Source organism: Pleuronectes platessa, chromosome 12 (genome assembly GCF_947347685.1).
Source record: "Pleuronectes platessa chromosome 12, fPlePla1.1, whole genome shotgun sequence".
Classification (NCBI taxonomy): domain Eukaryota; kingdom Metazoa; phylum Chordata; class Actinopteri; order Pleuronectiformes; family Pleuronectidae; genus Pleuronectes; species Pleuronectes platessa.
In genome coordinates this window covers 11,011,261-11,025,885 of record NC_070637.1, presented here as the reverse complement: position 1 = coordinate 11,025,885, position 14,625 = coordinate 11,011,261, and the positions used below count along the sequence as shown (strand labels likewise).

Below are 14,625 nucleotides of genomic sequence, written 5' to 3'. Positions count from 1 at the left end.
AAACGCTAACATCTAAAGTGGAGATTATTCATGTACAGAAGCTCTATAAAATCTCCACAGTTTCAAGTTGGGCACCAAAGTTGAGGGTCACCAATTCAGTATCCGATCTAATTACAGTGTTGAATAATTCCCAGAAAAGAGTTTATACAGATCCTTATGATGTCACAGTAAATATGACCTTCCACCTTTTGGGGATAAAATGCTATAATGTCATAATTGTATCCTATTAGGAAGGAAATTTCCTCCAATAGATTCTGAGATAATGCATCTGAAAGAATTGGCCAGATGTGAGGTCATGGTGACCTTGACCTTTGACTTCCAAAATCCATCAGTTCATCCTAGAGGGCCAAAAGAATTTCTCTTAAGGTCTGCCGACCAACAACCCATCCTGTCGCTGCCACAGATTGTACTTTGTTTCAACTACTTACTTTCCTTTCCAAGTTGTATAAACGACCTCTGCAGCTTATTTCCTCAACTTGTGTGGGAAAGAAGAAAAGAGAAGGTGGTGAGAGACTCTTTCCACTTTTCCATCTGAATACCCTCTCAATTACTCACGGGAGTGATTGATGGGATCTGGCGTGTGCAGCGTAGGGCAGGGTGTTTAGAAATTATTGTTTCAGGTGGAGGGGGGGGGGGGGTTGCTAGAACAGTGGTAGGAGGAAGGGGGCAGGAAGAAAAACACGGATGCAAACAGACTTTGTGACCTTGACAACAATGGAGGGCCGTGTCGCCCGGGCAGACGAGCGAGGACCGGACCTGAATGACGGGCCTCCTCATGAGCAATGGCAATTGTCTCTGAAGACACAAAGTCGGTTTCACGACCTACATGGCGCTTTGTGTGGCTGTGTTTGTGTTTGAGGTGTGCACATTGGAGAGTGAGGGGGGTCAGCTGCGTTCTAAATGTGTGACTGAGAAGGAAGGGGGGGGGGGGGGGGGGGGGACTAATTATCTTCAAACACTCAGTATGGTCATAGACTATAAGTAGCCCAAGCAATGGGAGACATTTTTTCTAAGTGCCAGCTGGATACACACCGACAATAATAATCCCGTGATTACTTTCCATTAGTCACACATCGTGAAAAATTATTTGCTTTTGGTCATGTTGGCGTTAGATTGGCCAAAGAGACGAGGCAAACAGCAGTGGCATTGGCCAAACAGAAACAGGCTGCGGGCTGCACACTATCTGGACACTGGGACGAGGCTCTCCACCTGGTTTGTCACCTCAGTTCCCACTCGCACACTGATGACGGGGAGAACCTCTGTCCTGGTGCAGTAACACTCTCAGCCCTGATATGATTAACTGGACCTTTTAGTGCAGGACCCAGTGCAGCCCACTCACCGGAGTCATTTCACTGTTCAACAGAGCAGCAAGTTCTCTCAGCCAGGAGCATTGATTTTCATTCTTGCTGTGACAGTGCAACAATCACAAGTTTGCCCAAGAAGTTACAGTCTTCATGTCATGGTTTCTAATGTACTGTGTGTGTTTGGGGACACATTTTTGTTCGAAACAGACATTGTGAGGACATTCTAAGACTTGGTTAAAGGGCCACGGCTGGATTTAGGTTTCAGTTAGGATAGGGGTTGTGGTTAGGCGTTAAGTCGTGATGGTTTCGGTTATGGTAAGGTGTGTGCATCAGTCTCAGTGTGTACTTTGCACACCTGGCAGCCGGGTGAAAGAGAGAACAGAGTGAGAGGTCCCTGGATCGCAGTCATATTGCTGCGAGCGTGGCTGCATCACTCACGGAAGTTATAGCACAGGGTGTGAATCTGCAGAGAGACAAATAGACCCTTCGAGGCCAGACTCTCCAGGGACTGAGTGCTTGTGCGGCACATCCATGGCCTGACAGAAAATCTAATGAAGAGTCTACGCCGACAAGATCCCCAAACATGAGGGAGAAAAAAAACACAAGTTATTATCAAACACTACAGGAAATGAACAAGTTGGAGGTACATTTAAATTTCCACAGTATAGTGAGTGTTGGCTTTCACGTTGTAAAAAGGAGAAAAAGTTGTCATATATTAGTAAGTAGAGCTTTTAAAGCACCCCAATGCTAATATTTTGAAAAAGTATCACTTCCCTCATTCTGTCCATTGCTGCAGCTCCTCTTTTCAGCCTCTGTCTGATACGCTTGGTTTTAGCTCCTGTCTCTATAGGTCCCACTTCCAATAAAGTCAAGTCTTCTGTAATTGGCTAGCTGTTATGATGTTCATCTATTTCCAGCGCATGTCAGGAAATGTCGGCCTCGGCTCTCACCGGCTTTGTTAGGTTTGTGCTCGACTACCCACTAGACGTGCATTATGCAGATGACACCTGAAATCACGATGATATAGGAAAGAAAGTGTAAAAGTATAAAATATCTCCATTACACATAAGAAAGGGTTCAGTCCAATAGTTGGCTAACAAATTGGTCAGGATTTAACATTGAGTTTTATGATGATTGACATCACTTACAAGCCCTTACAACAAAACAAGAGTTGCGCCACATGTCACCTTGCTCCGACCGCAGAATAATGTTTTATTCTAATCAGTATTGACTAGACCGGAGCTTGTTGACGTCTGACCTGAACAATATTCATGACTGATCATAAAGGTAAACAATTCCGCCTTCGTGCCAATCAACCCCGAAGGCAAACATTGTCTGAATCGACTGCATATCAAAAAGAAAAATGTATAAAAGTCAAAGCTAATCTCCATTGGATCAGTTTGTTCTGCCCTCCGAGGGTCACCACTCTCGTCAAACCCGTGATGACTGCGGCAGAAGTGACTCCATTCGGCTGAATACCAATTGCCTTTCTCACACTCAGCCCCCTCAGCTTCTTTATAGTGTTCGTAACCAGATTCCCTGTGGACTCTAAATTGGCTCCTGTAAAAAATGATCTAATAACCAAAGATGGGAAAGGTTTACAGTGGGTAATGGATTAGGAGGCGACCGATCTGCATAATTACCATAGTGATCACGATAAGAGAAGACCTCTCCACTTCTCACCGTATCTTTACAACCTCATCCTGATCCGAGAGGGATGGTGACACTCGCATGAACTCGGCGCACAGGGTGAAAAATGGAGGACATTACCCAGTGTTTGCCATGTTATAGTAACAGTAAAAGGCATACATCAAATTTAAAACCCACTTGGAATCCCCTTTCAACTTTTATTGAACTCTACAATTTTCTTCTATGACGAAACAGACTGTTAATCAGCTCTTTCCATCTTCCCTTGTACAAAACCTATCAAAGATACTGGTCAAATTGAAACTGCTGGGCATTTGTCAATATCCCAGAACCACAGACCTTATATAAAGATGTACAACGGGACTGCTCCCCTGGTGGCTAACTGAAGTATAGCTCATAAACCTCATCTCAATGTTACATAAAAACAGGGTGAAACGTCATGATTGACAGCTGAGACTGACTCTCAATCCGACCGTCAAGTGCATGAATCTTCAGGACCTTGTTATCGAGGCTCCATCTGCAAATCACTACTGCCCGGACTCTGGCTCCAAATAATGTCATGGGCTCAGGGTGGCAGCGTCTCCGGATAGTGGAGGAGGTGGAGACGTGTGGTCCATCTTTATATACAGTCGACGCACAGTACAATACAAAATTGTCATCTGCATATTCAACATACTACAGCTATTATTAAAAATATAGAAATACATCCTGTATAAGAATCTGGGAAAAAAGTCTTTTATACGTAAAGACAAAAAAAGTTTCCATTTTCCTGTTGCTTTCATCCTTAAAGACAGAAGGAAGAGTAGGAACATACACACAGTGGGTCTAGCATGTCATGCAGGGTAATGGCAGACCTGTACAGACAGTGAGTTAGACCATCTGCTGGGGGTGGATGCTGCAGCCCACACCACCCTCCCATGATATGGCCATCCTGCCCTCCAACCCTGCAGAACACTGATTGTCACCACGGCCTCTCCTGTTCCGCTCTCTCAGGGCTCTCACCCAGGTGACAGTTTGAGCACCTCCTGCCCAACCTCCAGCCAAACAGAATTAAGGAAGAATTAAAAACTCAATGAGCCCAATAATTAAACTTTAATGGGTGACATAAAGCAACTTGACACCCTCTAAAAGCTATAGGCAGGCCCCATTACAGCAGAACCAAGCTGGCCCATTTCCCCCTAAACATCACAGACATTTCTCCTTTGCAACCTGCATACGACAACTGTGACAGAACCATGTGCCAGAATTTTCTTATTGAATATTTTCAAAATACCATTTGATAATTAAAATAAGCAGAAACACAAATTTTCTTATTTCTGTAAAATGAGCTAAGCTTAATTCATTTGAAAAGCAGTGATCTTCACACATTCTTTAAGATAAGAAAACAATTAATAATGACCAAATTCCAATATTATGTCTCTTTTAATACAATAACACCGGTTAAATTACTGAATTATCAAACCCTGCCAGGGAGGATTAAGGCCCTAACCTCCCCCTGTGTTTATCATATCCACTGAACATACAAAAGGAACAATAACCTAAAATGGTGGAAGAGACTCCTTCAAAGTCTCCATATATTTTTCACACCTACCTTAACATTTACCTACAATTAGCATAATTAGTATCCCTGCACTCCAGGCTTCACTTGTGAGAGTAAGACGTTCTGACAGTTTATTAAAAGGTAAAACTAATAATTTCACAGTGTTTAAAAAGTCCCACACTTCGTACGCAGCAGTCTCCAGGTGGCCTCCACCAAACCTAAATGGAAAACAGCATGAGAAAAAATGGAAGTACTGCAGGCTGGAGATTGCAAGCAGTGAATAGATGAAAGGAAAGAAGTTGAATGCGCCATCCAGAGATCTTATCCGAGTGCGTTGGCCAACATCCTCGATGTTAGTTCACATGCAGCTCGGACTTGTTAGTCACTAAAAGTTTGGACAAGAGCCACCTCAGCCGGAGCATGTCCAGCCTATTCAAGAAACAGTTTGCAACATAATTAATGTAACATGCTGGCGTACTGCAAAGTCTTTTGTTACCAGTGACCCAGAAAACACACCCCAGATCATTTAATTCCCATTAAAATGTACATTCAAACACAACAGAGGGAAACAAAGTCCGACACTATATTTTTAGTTTTTTTTTCAAACAGATTTTCCAGCTAGCGCTGCAGTTTGAAGACATGAGCTGTGCCCACTGCTGAAACCTTCTAAAACCTTCTTAAAATTCCCACCTCTCAGTCCCTCTGACAGCCGGCTGAAGAGAACGAATTGCCTCCCGGCTAATACGTGGCTCAATCCGAGTCTGGACGTCTGGCTGCATTAACTGCTGAAGTAAAGGACCTGCCTCTGCTGCAATAGTATTCAAAGGTTTAAACAAAAAAAACTGCAATGCTCCTTCATGAACCTAATTTGCATTCTCATACGCCCCATTCTCCAGTAACTTGATATAAAACACTGCTTGCCTTTTACCAGTGGCTTAACCTTGATTTAAAACATTGACTTTAAAAAAAGAAGCACTAAAACTGTTTGTCTGCAATAATATAGGGAGAAAGTGTCGGTCATACCTGCCACATACTATTACTCCCGCCATGAAAAATACAAACCTAGAATTAATCTCTGACTATAGTGCATGCATACTTAAATAGCATACAACAATACAGTTAAGACACGTCGCAGTGATCACAAAACTCAGTACAAACAAACTTAATGAAATTCATAATAACCGCTACAAGTGCTTCATTTGCAAAAAGGTCAAAGTGATAAAGTCAGATGATTGCCGTGACATTTCAGTGTCTGTCAGGTGTCCTACATCACACGTCTTTGTCTTTTTTAAATAACACTTAAAAAGAATCAGAATGTCATGCAACTCATTCCTCAGCATGTTGCGATTTTACATAATGGAATAAATTAAAATAGCCTGATCTGACGGCGCAGTCTGGTTTTCACATCTATTAATTTTGCATAAATTAGAGAGCCTCAATTTCGCTTAAGATGCACACGTCTTAGTCGACTTATGAGGGAGCCTTCTTTTTCAGAACCCTGCAGCAGGAAGGACAAATTCTCAAAGAAAACAGAAGAAAGCAGAAGTACACAGTGTTAATATACTGCTGCTGCTGCTGCTTCGGTGTAGGATTGTCAACCCTAAACTGTAGCTGCAAAATGGTCCAGAGCATCAGCTGCAGAAGCAACAGGTAAAGAAATCTTTTACCACCTCTGACTATGTGTGTAGGTTGTGAGCCGACTGCAGAAGATTACATAACTGCAGCACAAATCTCTGGAAAAAGGCAGCTCTGTTAACCCTCTCCCTAACATCCTTCCCCGGGTTTCGCTGAGAGCATCAGTGGATATGAGACCAGCAATCTTTTACAGAATACATATTCCACGTTAATCACAAACAAGATGAACAGAACTGCAAAAAAAATGTAAAATTAATTCAGACATTAACCTTGTGCTCCTCTGGCTCGATGTATGACAAAGTTGTGGGGTTGCAACAAGTTTAAGAATTAATAAGAAAACTATTTTATCTATACATCCAATAGATTTTGGTCGATGGGAGGTCAGAGCAACAAGAACACACGGCCGGTTTAACACACTGGTTCATTGCCTCGTGAACCGTCACTTTCTGAATCCTAACAGTAGAGGGCAGCAAAGGACAATTTAGCAGCTCAACTGCCTTGAAGCTGGTTAAAGAGCAAAGTAAAGTCCTTACCAGCATTGACGATGGCATCCAACTCCAGGCCAGTGATGTCTCCTTTATAGAGAGACACTTTATCACTCAGCCCTCCTCCACCCGTCGGCTCCTTTCCTTCATCCTTGTCATCGGCTGAAGAACAAAAAGTTAACTTGACTGTAGCATTAATTTAAGAGAGAATACAAACATGCGGAGGTGTCACACAAAGCATGCACACACTATATGTTTCTTTGAATTGACAGAGGGTTCATGAAATGTTCGGACATGTGCTCAGAGAGATAAAGTCTTCAGTTAAATGTGATGAAGATGCTGATGATGGAGATCAGGAATAATCTGTTAGTCTAATGTTGTACACATTTCATTATATAGAAATTCTAATAATAAAAAAAGGTAGACAGAGTTGCAACCAATTCCAATACAATTTAAGTAAATGGTGACGGTTCTTTAAACGTCAAATAAAACCTTCCTCCATACAGCATCATTTAGACCAGGTTTAAACCTTAAAGTCCACTCCTGGAAGTGTCGTTGCTAGTGGATGTAGCGATGCCAGCGATGGTAATGTATGTTTTAAATATTTGATATCTGTATGCATGTTTTAAATGTGGACCCCACTAAAAGTAGCTCTGTCTTAGGGTAGAGCTAATGGGGATCCTTCTAAATAAACAAATAAACAACACAAACCCGTGCGTGTCTTTGGGCCAGAGCTTGTGTGCAGTGTGTGTAGGTTCCAGAGGAGGATATCAGAGGACATTCAGGCTAAATGTAAATGACTCTATTTCGAGTTGAATTTGAATGTCAGTGATTCCGAACATTAGTATTTTTCTGTTGTTTTATTACATCTGAAGAAGGAGTCACCAGTTACTTTAATTCTATTGGATTTGGCTGCAACACAGTTTACCCCTGAAACCCTTCACCCAATCCTTCCTCTGCATAGTGGTGAGCAGATAATGGGTGACCTTTCATATCCCTTTCAGTCCTCATTCATATATGCGTCTTCCCTCCTTCTTAAAAGTGAAAGTAAAAACTGTGGATAACCAGCCAGGCTAGTTTTGATCATGTTTCGTTTCCTCGAAAAGCTGAGTCAAAATGAGAGTCAGCTGCGAGCCTCTCAAGCTGCCACATAAACTGGTAATAGCCTGTTTAATGTAATAGAGCAAAACTCAACAGCAGGTGTCAACACCAACATCATTCAAAACAATTTTCAGTTTTACCTCATTCCACTGAACAGCAACCAGCTTGGGCGGGTTTTATGTGAGTCACACAAATTGCGACAACCACAAACTGCCGTATGTTTTGAAAGCGTCCGATCCTTTATACACTTCATCTCCCTGCAGCATTAGGTGCACAGTTCTAATACAGTGTTATGTGTGGGCTTGTGCCCGAGAAGGGTATAGAGGTAAGGCTGTGAAAAAGTACATCAGCTGCTGAGGTGTGTGTGGGGACAGTCGGGGAGAGGAATTCTGATCGAATAAATCCAAGGCTCTCAGATTGTTAAACTGAGACATGTTTTAAAGTAGTTTTTTTTTTTTATAGAAACCAAAAACATGCTGCCACCTGAAGAAAATCCAATCCAGCATTTTAAGTGTATATGAGGTTTGCTGATTGTTTTAAGACGTGAAGCTCTCTTACTGCACAGGCTGGAAGGTTACTGGACAGTCCTACTTAAACAACTTACTTAAAGTTGAAGTAACCTTGTAGCATCACGGTTTATGTTTTACAAATAGAAACTTGACAAAGTGAAAATACCATGGCCAAAATACTGTAACCTAAAAGAGTGTTCAACACCCTGCTCATGGCTTTCATAACACTTCATCTGACTCATTTCTGTCACAGGCTCCCTTTATAAAAACACTTAGCTTTAATTGAGGTTAGAATATGCAGGGTTGAGGGTATTTCCTCCATTCATTTAATCCAGTTGGTTCGCAATACATCCTTTAACTAAACGTATTCTACTTTTTACAAACATCAACAACTCATCTTTTCCCATCATCCAAATCATATTTCTTAAAACCTTGCTCATCCCATTTCACAATGTTTCTAAGTCTCCTTTGCTCGGTATCTATTGCCTCATTTCCTGTGCAACTAGGAGAATCGCCCCATATCCATGTGACCCTGATCTCACATTAATATGAGCCTCGTTCAGCCGTTCTGATACAGAAACACTTCTACCTCCCTCCATTACATCTCTTCCATAGATCAGAGCAGGGAGGATTTTGGTTTGCCAGGCACAAGAATGAACAAAATACTTAAGATGAGACATTAACACTTATCTAGACACAACTAACCGAAAAGAGAAGCCATCTCTCTTACCTGTGTTCTCCTCTCTCCAGGATGGAATCTTGTCCAGGGATATAAAATCTTGACGACGATACTCCTTGCGTCTCTCCTCCTGATCCAGACGGAGCAGTCTCTCTGTGGAGGAGAGTAACCATACATTTTAGCAAGAATAACGCCGGCATATTCAAGTGAAGTATAGAAGAGAAAATAAAGGTGGGAATAAAGTTGGTGCCGGGGTAGATGGGAAATAGCACGTGTAACTTTCATTTTCCAGTGAAGGTCACAAACGTTTCACTTGAATCATTTCCTGAATGAATGACTGTTCCATTTCTTCTCTTAATGTCACATCAAACTGTCTCTCAGTGCTCCTCCTTTACTTTAACTGATCCACACTGTATAACTCAAAGGTCCTGTCCCCACAATCCTGCTCCACTGAACAGGGACTGCCACCACCATCATCACTATCATGTGCCATGGCCTGCTCCTCGCTTCTTCATAGCTCGTTAAAAAGCTCTCTAAATTTACTTTATGAAAAATTACATCCTTAATAATGTGATCTTTGATAATGTGACTACTGCGGCCCTTAAATGCAAATCACAGCCGCAAAGAAAAAAACACAACAACCCACAAAGTACAAAGTACAATGGCAGATAAGAATAAACAAAACAAGTCAATAAAAACAACAGCAAATAAGATAAGATAAAACTTTATTGACCCACACACTGGAGAAATCCAGTTGTTACAGCAGCAGGAAGGTCAGAATGAGGTATACAAGAGAATAAGAATAAGTATGTAGATTATTATACACCTTTCACTGTAGTGGTTTGTATAGAAATGTTATAAATTATAGTGCAGTGGCCCAGGATGATTGCAATAGCCAGTAGAAAAACTGTTTATGGATAAATATTTTGACGTGCAGATGACACAAATGTGCAAAAACTTGTTTTCTGTTAGAAATAGTGCAAATAGAAGTAGATTGACATGAGAAAAAAAGAACCACAACATCAAATTAGAAAAAGCAACAGTAAATAATAAAACGCAACAAATTACAAAACGCGTGGACAGCACATCAATCGTTGATGGGATTCTGAGATCTACTCAGTCACACACCAGTAAGGTAACTGCTTTCCATCGAAACCATTCGAACACCAGTGCGTCTACCTGGCTCCATGTACACATCAGTGTTCTCAGCTACGCACACTAAAAACAATGCAGGTTTTCCTTCCAATCAGACACCCCCTGCTGGTGTCACTCATTAGCCGCCCCTCTGAGGCTGTTAATTAGTGGAAGAGGCTGTTTGGATTGGCTGGAGTGAAACTGTATCTGTACGACTCTCAGCTGAGGAGCACTGTGTCTCTGTGTCTGAGCTTCAGCGCACTCTGAACCGTTTGTTGTTCCTAGTTACAACTGCTCTGCCCCAGCACCAGGTGTTCTACGGGACTTTATTATAAATAGTTTGCTAAAGAACGTTAATGGGCTGCTGTTGAACTCCTTGTGCAGTGACTCACTTCCCCCATTGTCGAGTACTGAACAATGAGAAACTTACTTTGTCATAATGAAGTATATTTACGCTCCTGGTTACCTGAGCTGAACTGTGCTGTTTAAGTTGTTTTTGATTTTAATTTGCATTACATTACATTAGCAGATCACACAACTGATGGCTGGGGCTTTGCTATACAACAACAACAGTAATTATTGCAATGTTACTTTCATCGATAGCAATATGACAAAGGTTCAATTTATATATCGATATAAATGCATAGTGTGAAGACAGGTAGAAGGTGTAACACACATGTGGATCTGATTTACCTCAGATTCCCAATTTTTTTTTTGCTGCTGCTGGTCATTCTCTGCTCAAAAAACAAATCAAAACTTTCACTCACGAGCAGAAATCCTTTCTTAAACTTCAAGGAAACAAAAATGTTTCATTGGTCGTGATTATTATCAACATTGATTGATATCTATTTTTTTAATCTTGGTATAATTTTTGTCCATATTCTCCAGCCCTGTGCTTCACCTCTGCACTGGACGACCTCCTCCCAGCTTGTGTTCAGCTCCACTGACTGAAAAACAAACAGAAAGGACCTCTGCTTTCTACTGCTTCTCCAGACAGCACTGGGCTGTTCTGCAAAACAAGCTTCATCCTAATTATGGGCTCTCTTTGCCACATGATACCCCGGTGCACACAGCAGCGCAGAGTGTAGGTGAATCAAAACATCTCCTCTGTGGAACCGTTAGAGTAAACTGGAAGTGATAGGACGACGCACAGGGGCAAAAATACAGCAGCTACAATAACAGTTAACAAGACCAGGTCAAACTGGGGTCTTCTTACTACACGGTGAGATCGAGGCTCTGATGCTTCACTTAGAACAAAAAACCTACAACACAGGAACTCTGTGCTGTGTTGACAAGCTATGGGAATTGGCTCGAACACAACCTTTTTTTTCTAATATTCAGGCAGCAGCAACGACAATGTTTTGGTAAAAAACTAAATATACAGACATCAGTTTGGCAACTTCCCACTGTAGGTCAGACTTACATCAAAAGATATTTCTGCAGAGAGGGGGGGGGGGGGGGGGGGTATCCGTTCTATCCCTGGTGTTTCCTCTCTCCCTCTTGCCCACTCCTGCCATTCCCAAGGCTGCTTTTATTCTACATGGATGAATCGAAGTTCTGAGGTTGACCACAGCAAAGCTCCCTGGACTTACACTAAAACGCCTCGTTACTCTGCTGAACCTTTAGTCGCTGAAGAATCGCCAGGCTAAGCCTAATTGCCATGAGAACAGGACGGACTCCGAATGAGTGTGTATGTGCACGGCTGTGTTGCACTCGAGCCACCACATCACTGATGCTAAGTCCCATATGATCCGTCTCCACTTGAAGGGAGAGAAGGCCAGGCCGCTCTGCTGTGGATTTCCCTGGACCAAGTTCTACTCATAACAAGCAGAAAGGAGATGCGACTGCTTGTCACACGAAATCTCATTTTGTTGAGTCCTTTTTGACAAGATTTTCTTCAGAGGTTGTTCAAGTATAAACAGGCGACTGGACTTGCTTGTGTTTGGATGAGAGGTGAAACGTCTTCAAGAAACACGAGCAAGTCCAGTTCTCTATGTACACTAGTACAACTTCTGGATACTACGACCTAGATGACTGAGAAACTTCATAGATATCCACCATCTTGTTTTATAATTCCTTGTCTACTGCATTTTTGTACAGGAAACGAATGTGGCCCGGTGGGGCAGTGGTTAGCACCGTCCCCTCACAGCAAGAAAGTTCCTGGTTAGAGTAGGGTTTGTCTGTGTGGAGTTTTCAAGTCTCTCTGGGAACTCTGGCTTCCTCCAACAGACCAGACATGCAGATTGGGGCTAGGGTTATTTGACAATGCTAACTTGACCGTGGATGTGAATTTGAGTGTGAATGGTTGTTTGTCTCTGTATCACGGTGCTGCGAGGCGCTGGCGACCTGTCCAGGATGTACCCTGCCTCCCGCCCAGTATCAGCTGGGACTGGCTCCAGCTCCTCCTTAAAGTATAAGCGGTATAGATAATGGAGGGATGGATTTTTTAAGAAAGCTCCTCAACTTCAGCCAAACTGCACTACCAAGTCAAATTCTGGGAGTTATTCGCCAACACGATTCCCAATAAAGATTCTTTGGTGGTGCAACATATAACGATTTCAGCCGACAGGTCTTTTTTCACGTTTTAACTTGCCTCGATCTCCTCTTAGAGCAATCTGAGCTTGAGGGGTGTATGCTCGGAATAAGAAATGTGATTTAGTGGTGTTCGTTCTATTGCTGGCACCTGGCTAAAACTGGGAATGACAGGCTAAGATTAATTATTACCTCTGCTCAGAGAATTTTAATAACCATTATTAAAAAAAAAGGTTCCCCACACTATCAAGAAAAATAAGTGGTGAGTCAGCGAGCTTCGTGACTTAACTGTGGCATTTCACACACACACAAAAAATGACCAACCCTGAAATTCTGATTATCAACTTGCCAAGGAGGTCACCAGTGATTACAAACCATCTTTGTTTCAGTCATTAACTGAGGAAAGGTCCCTGCTGAAGGGTCTCCCCTGCAGCCAATGAGAAGGGCAATTACAGGCAGCCATGTTTGTTTGACTCACCCCAAAATGAAATAAACTTTGGCATGTCAAAAAGCACAGGCGTGTCGAACGTCATCACACATTGCAGCGTTGCATTTAGGTTTACAAGTTCAAAGGCCCTTGTGTACCGTGTACTGGCTCTGTGACATAAATGGATGAGGTGGAATGAATGGAACGTATCTATGGATAACATATGAATAATAATAATACCTTCTTTTTTTTTAATAGAGCACTTGTCAAAATCTAAGTGCTTTACAAAACAAAACAGACAGGTCATGAAATCCTGAGCACTGCAAACATTAAGGAATCACAAATATTTAAAGACGGTATTACTTTATAAGAGCTCTGGAGGACAGACAATTATTTTAAATGACTGTCTTTAAATCAAATTAAATGAATTAAATGTCAGGTACAAGCAGGAGATGCTGTCTGATAAAACAAAGGATTCAAAAGAGATCCCTGCTTTACCCCTCTTTCCCTCTGTCAATCAAACAGAGGTGGGACAATGTGGCTACAGGAATCCTGTAGTTGTTTGCAACTCTGCTGCTGCTGCTGCTGCTGTTGTTGTATCACACAGGTGGACTGTGTGTGTGTGTGTGTGTGTGTGTGTGTGTGTGTGTGTGTGTGTGTGTTGCAGCCACAGGTAAATGACAGCAGGAAGTAGAAGCCCCTCACACAGGAATCCAAGCTAACGAGCAGGGAGCAGTGTGGACTGTTGTCCCTGTGTGTTGTTGCGGATGTGGAGCCTGACAGCACAGCAGGAAGCAGTGGTAGCATGATGTTAACATGTGCACAGTCACAGTGTGCAGAGTGATGGGGCGTCAGTGAGGCTGTCAGTCTCCCGGCATGTTTAGAATAACATGCATGTTGTCTGCCATGGGGATGCTGATAGCCTCACTCCCCCCCCCCCCCCCCCCCCCCCCCCCCCCTCATCTGAAGCAAGCCTTACCTCTCTCAGTCTTCCAGTCCTTTTTCTTTTTGCTCATGCTGCCGGAGTGATTAGACTTCGAGAGGTTGTTTTTTGACTGTGGTAACCCCAGGCTCACAGAGAGAAGTGCTCCAGGAGACAAAAAAAAAAGAATCGCGGGAAGCCGGAGATGTGAAAGTGAAACAGCCTCCGGACGCTGGTCTCACCTGTGAAGCTGTCAAATAATCGGCTGTGGAACCTAGGCAGGCTCAACCTACCATGATTGCGCCGTACATTATGTGTACAAGTCCCGCCCCGGTGATTGGCTGGCAACGACGGGGGAGGGCGAGGGTTATTGGTCCGAAGAGGGTGTCAGTCACACAGCAGCCGCAGAAAGCGGAGGCGTGATTGGTTGTTTGCTGCCGGTTCGTCCTCATGCCGTGTGCGGTGATTGGCTGCTGGAGCCGGGGGTTTACTTTCTGTTTGTGCAAGTGGACATAGACCAGGAGTCAGACAGGGAACAGTTCTCTGCGTTTCTATAGAAATCACACAGTGTGTAAATATACCACAGAGGAGTTCATCATGCAGAGGAAGTACAAGACATGATAATAAGAGATAAGATAATCCTTCATTATATAATAAATATAATAAATATAGCACCTTTCATTTATACAATGCATCTCAAAGTGCTTTAC

At 42.7% G+C, this 14,625-nt stretch overlaps 1 protein-coding gene across 5 annotated transcripts in view; it reads right to left on the bottom strand.

The window, feature by feature from the left end:
* Positions 1–14,232, bottom strand: part of macrod2 (mono-ADP ribosylhydrolase 2) — a 419,150-nt gene extending 404,918 nt beyond the window's left edge. For 4 of the 5 annotated variants that reach the window (XM_053435651.1, XM_053435649.1, XM_053435646.1 and 1 more), the window contains exons 1-3: positions 13,973–14,232; positions 8,952–9,053; positions 6,660–6,773 (exon numbers count right to left, since the gene is read on the bottom strand). In XM_053435651.1, the coding sequence (XP_053291626.1) occupies positions 6,660–6,773; positions 8,952–9,053; positions 13,973–14,009 (253 nt within the window). In that variant the 5' untranslated portion in view covers positions 14,010–14,232. The remainder of the gene's footprint in view (positions 1–6,659; positions 6,774–8,951; positions 9,054–13,972) is intronic. The other variant, XM_053435647.1, reaches the window with a different exon arrangement.
* Positions 14,233–14,625: the final 393 nt, after the last annotated feature.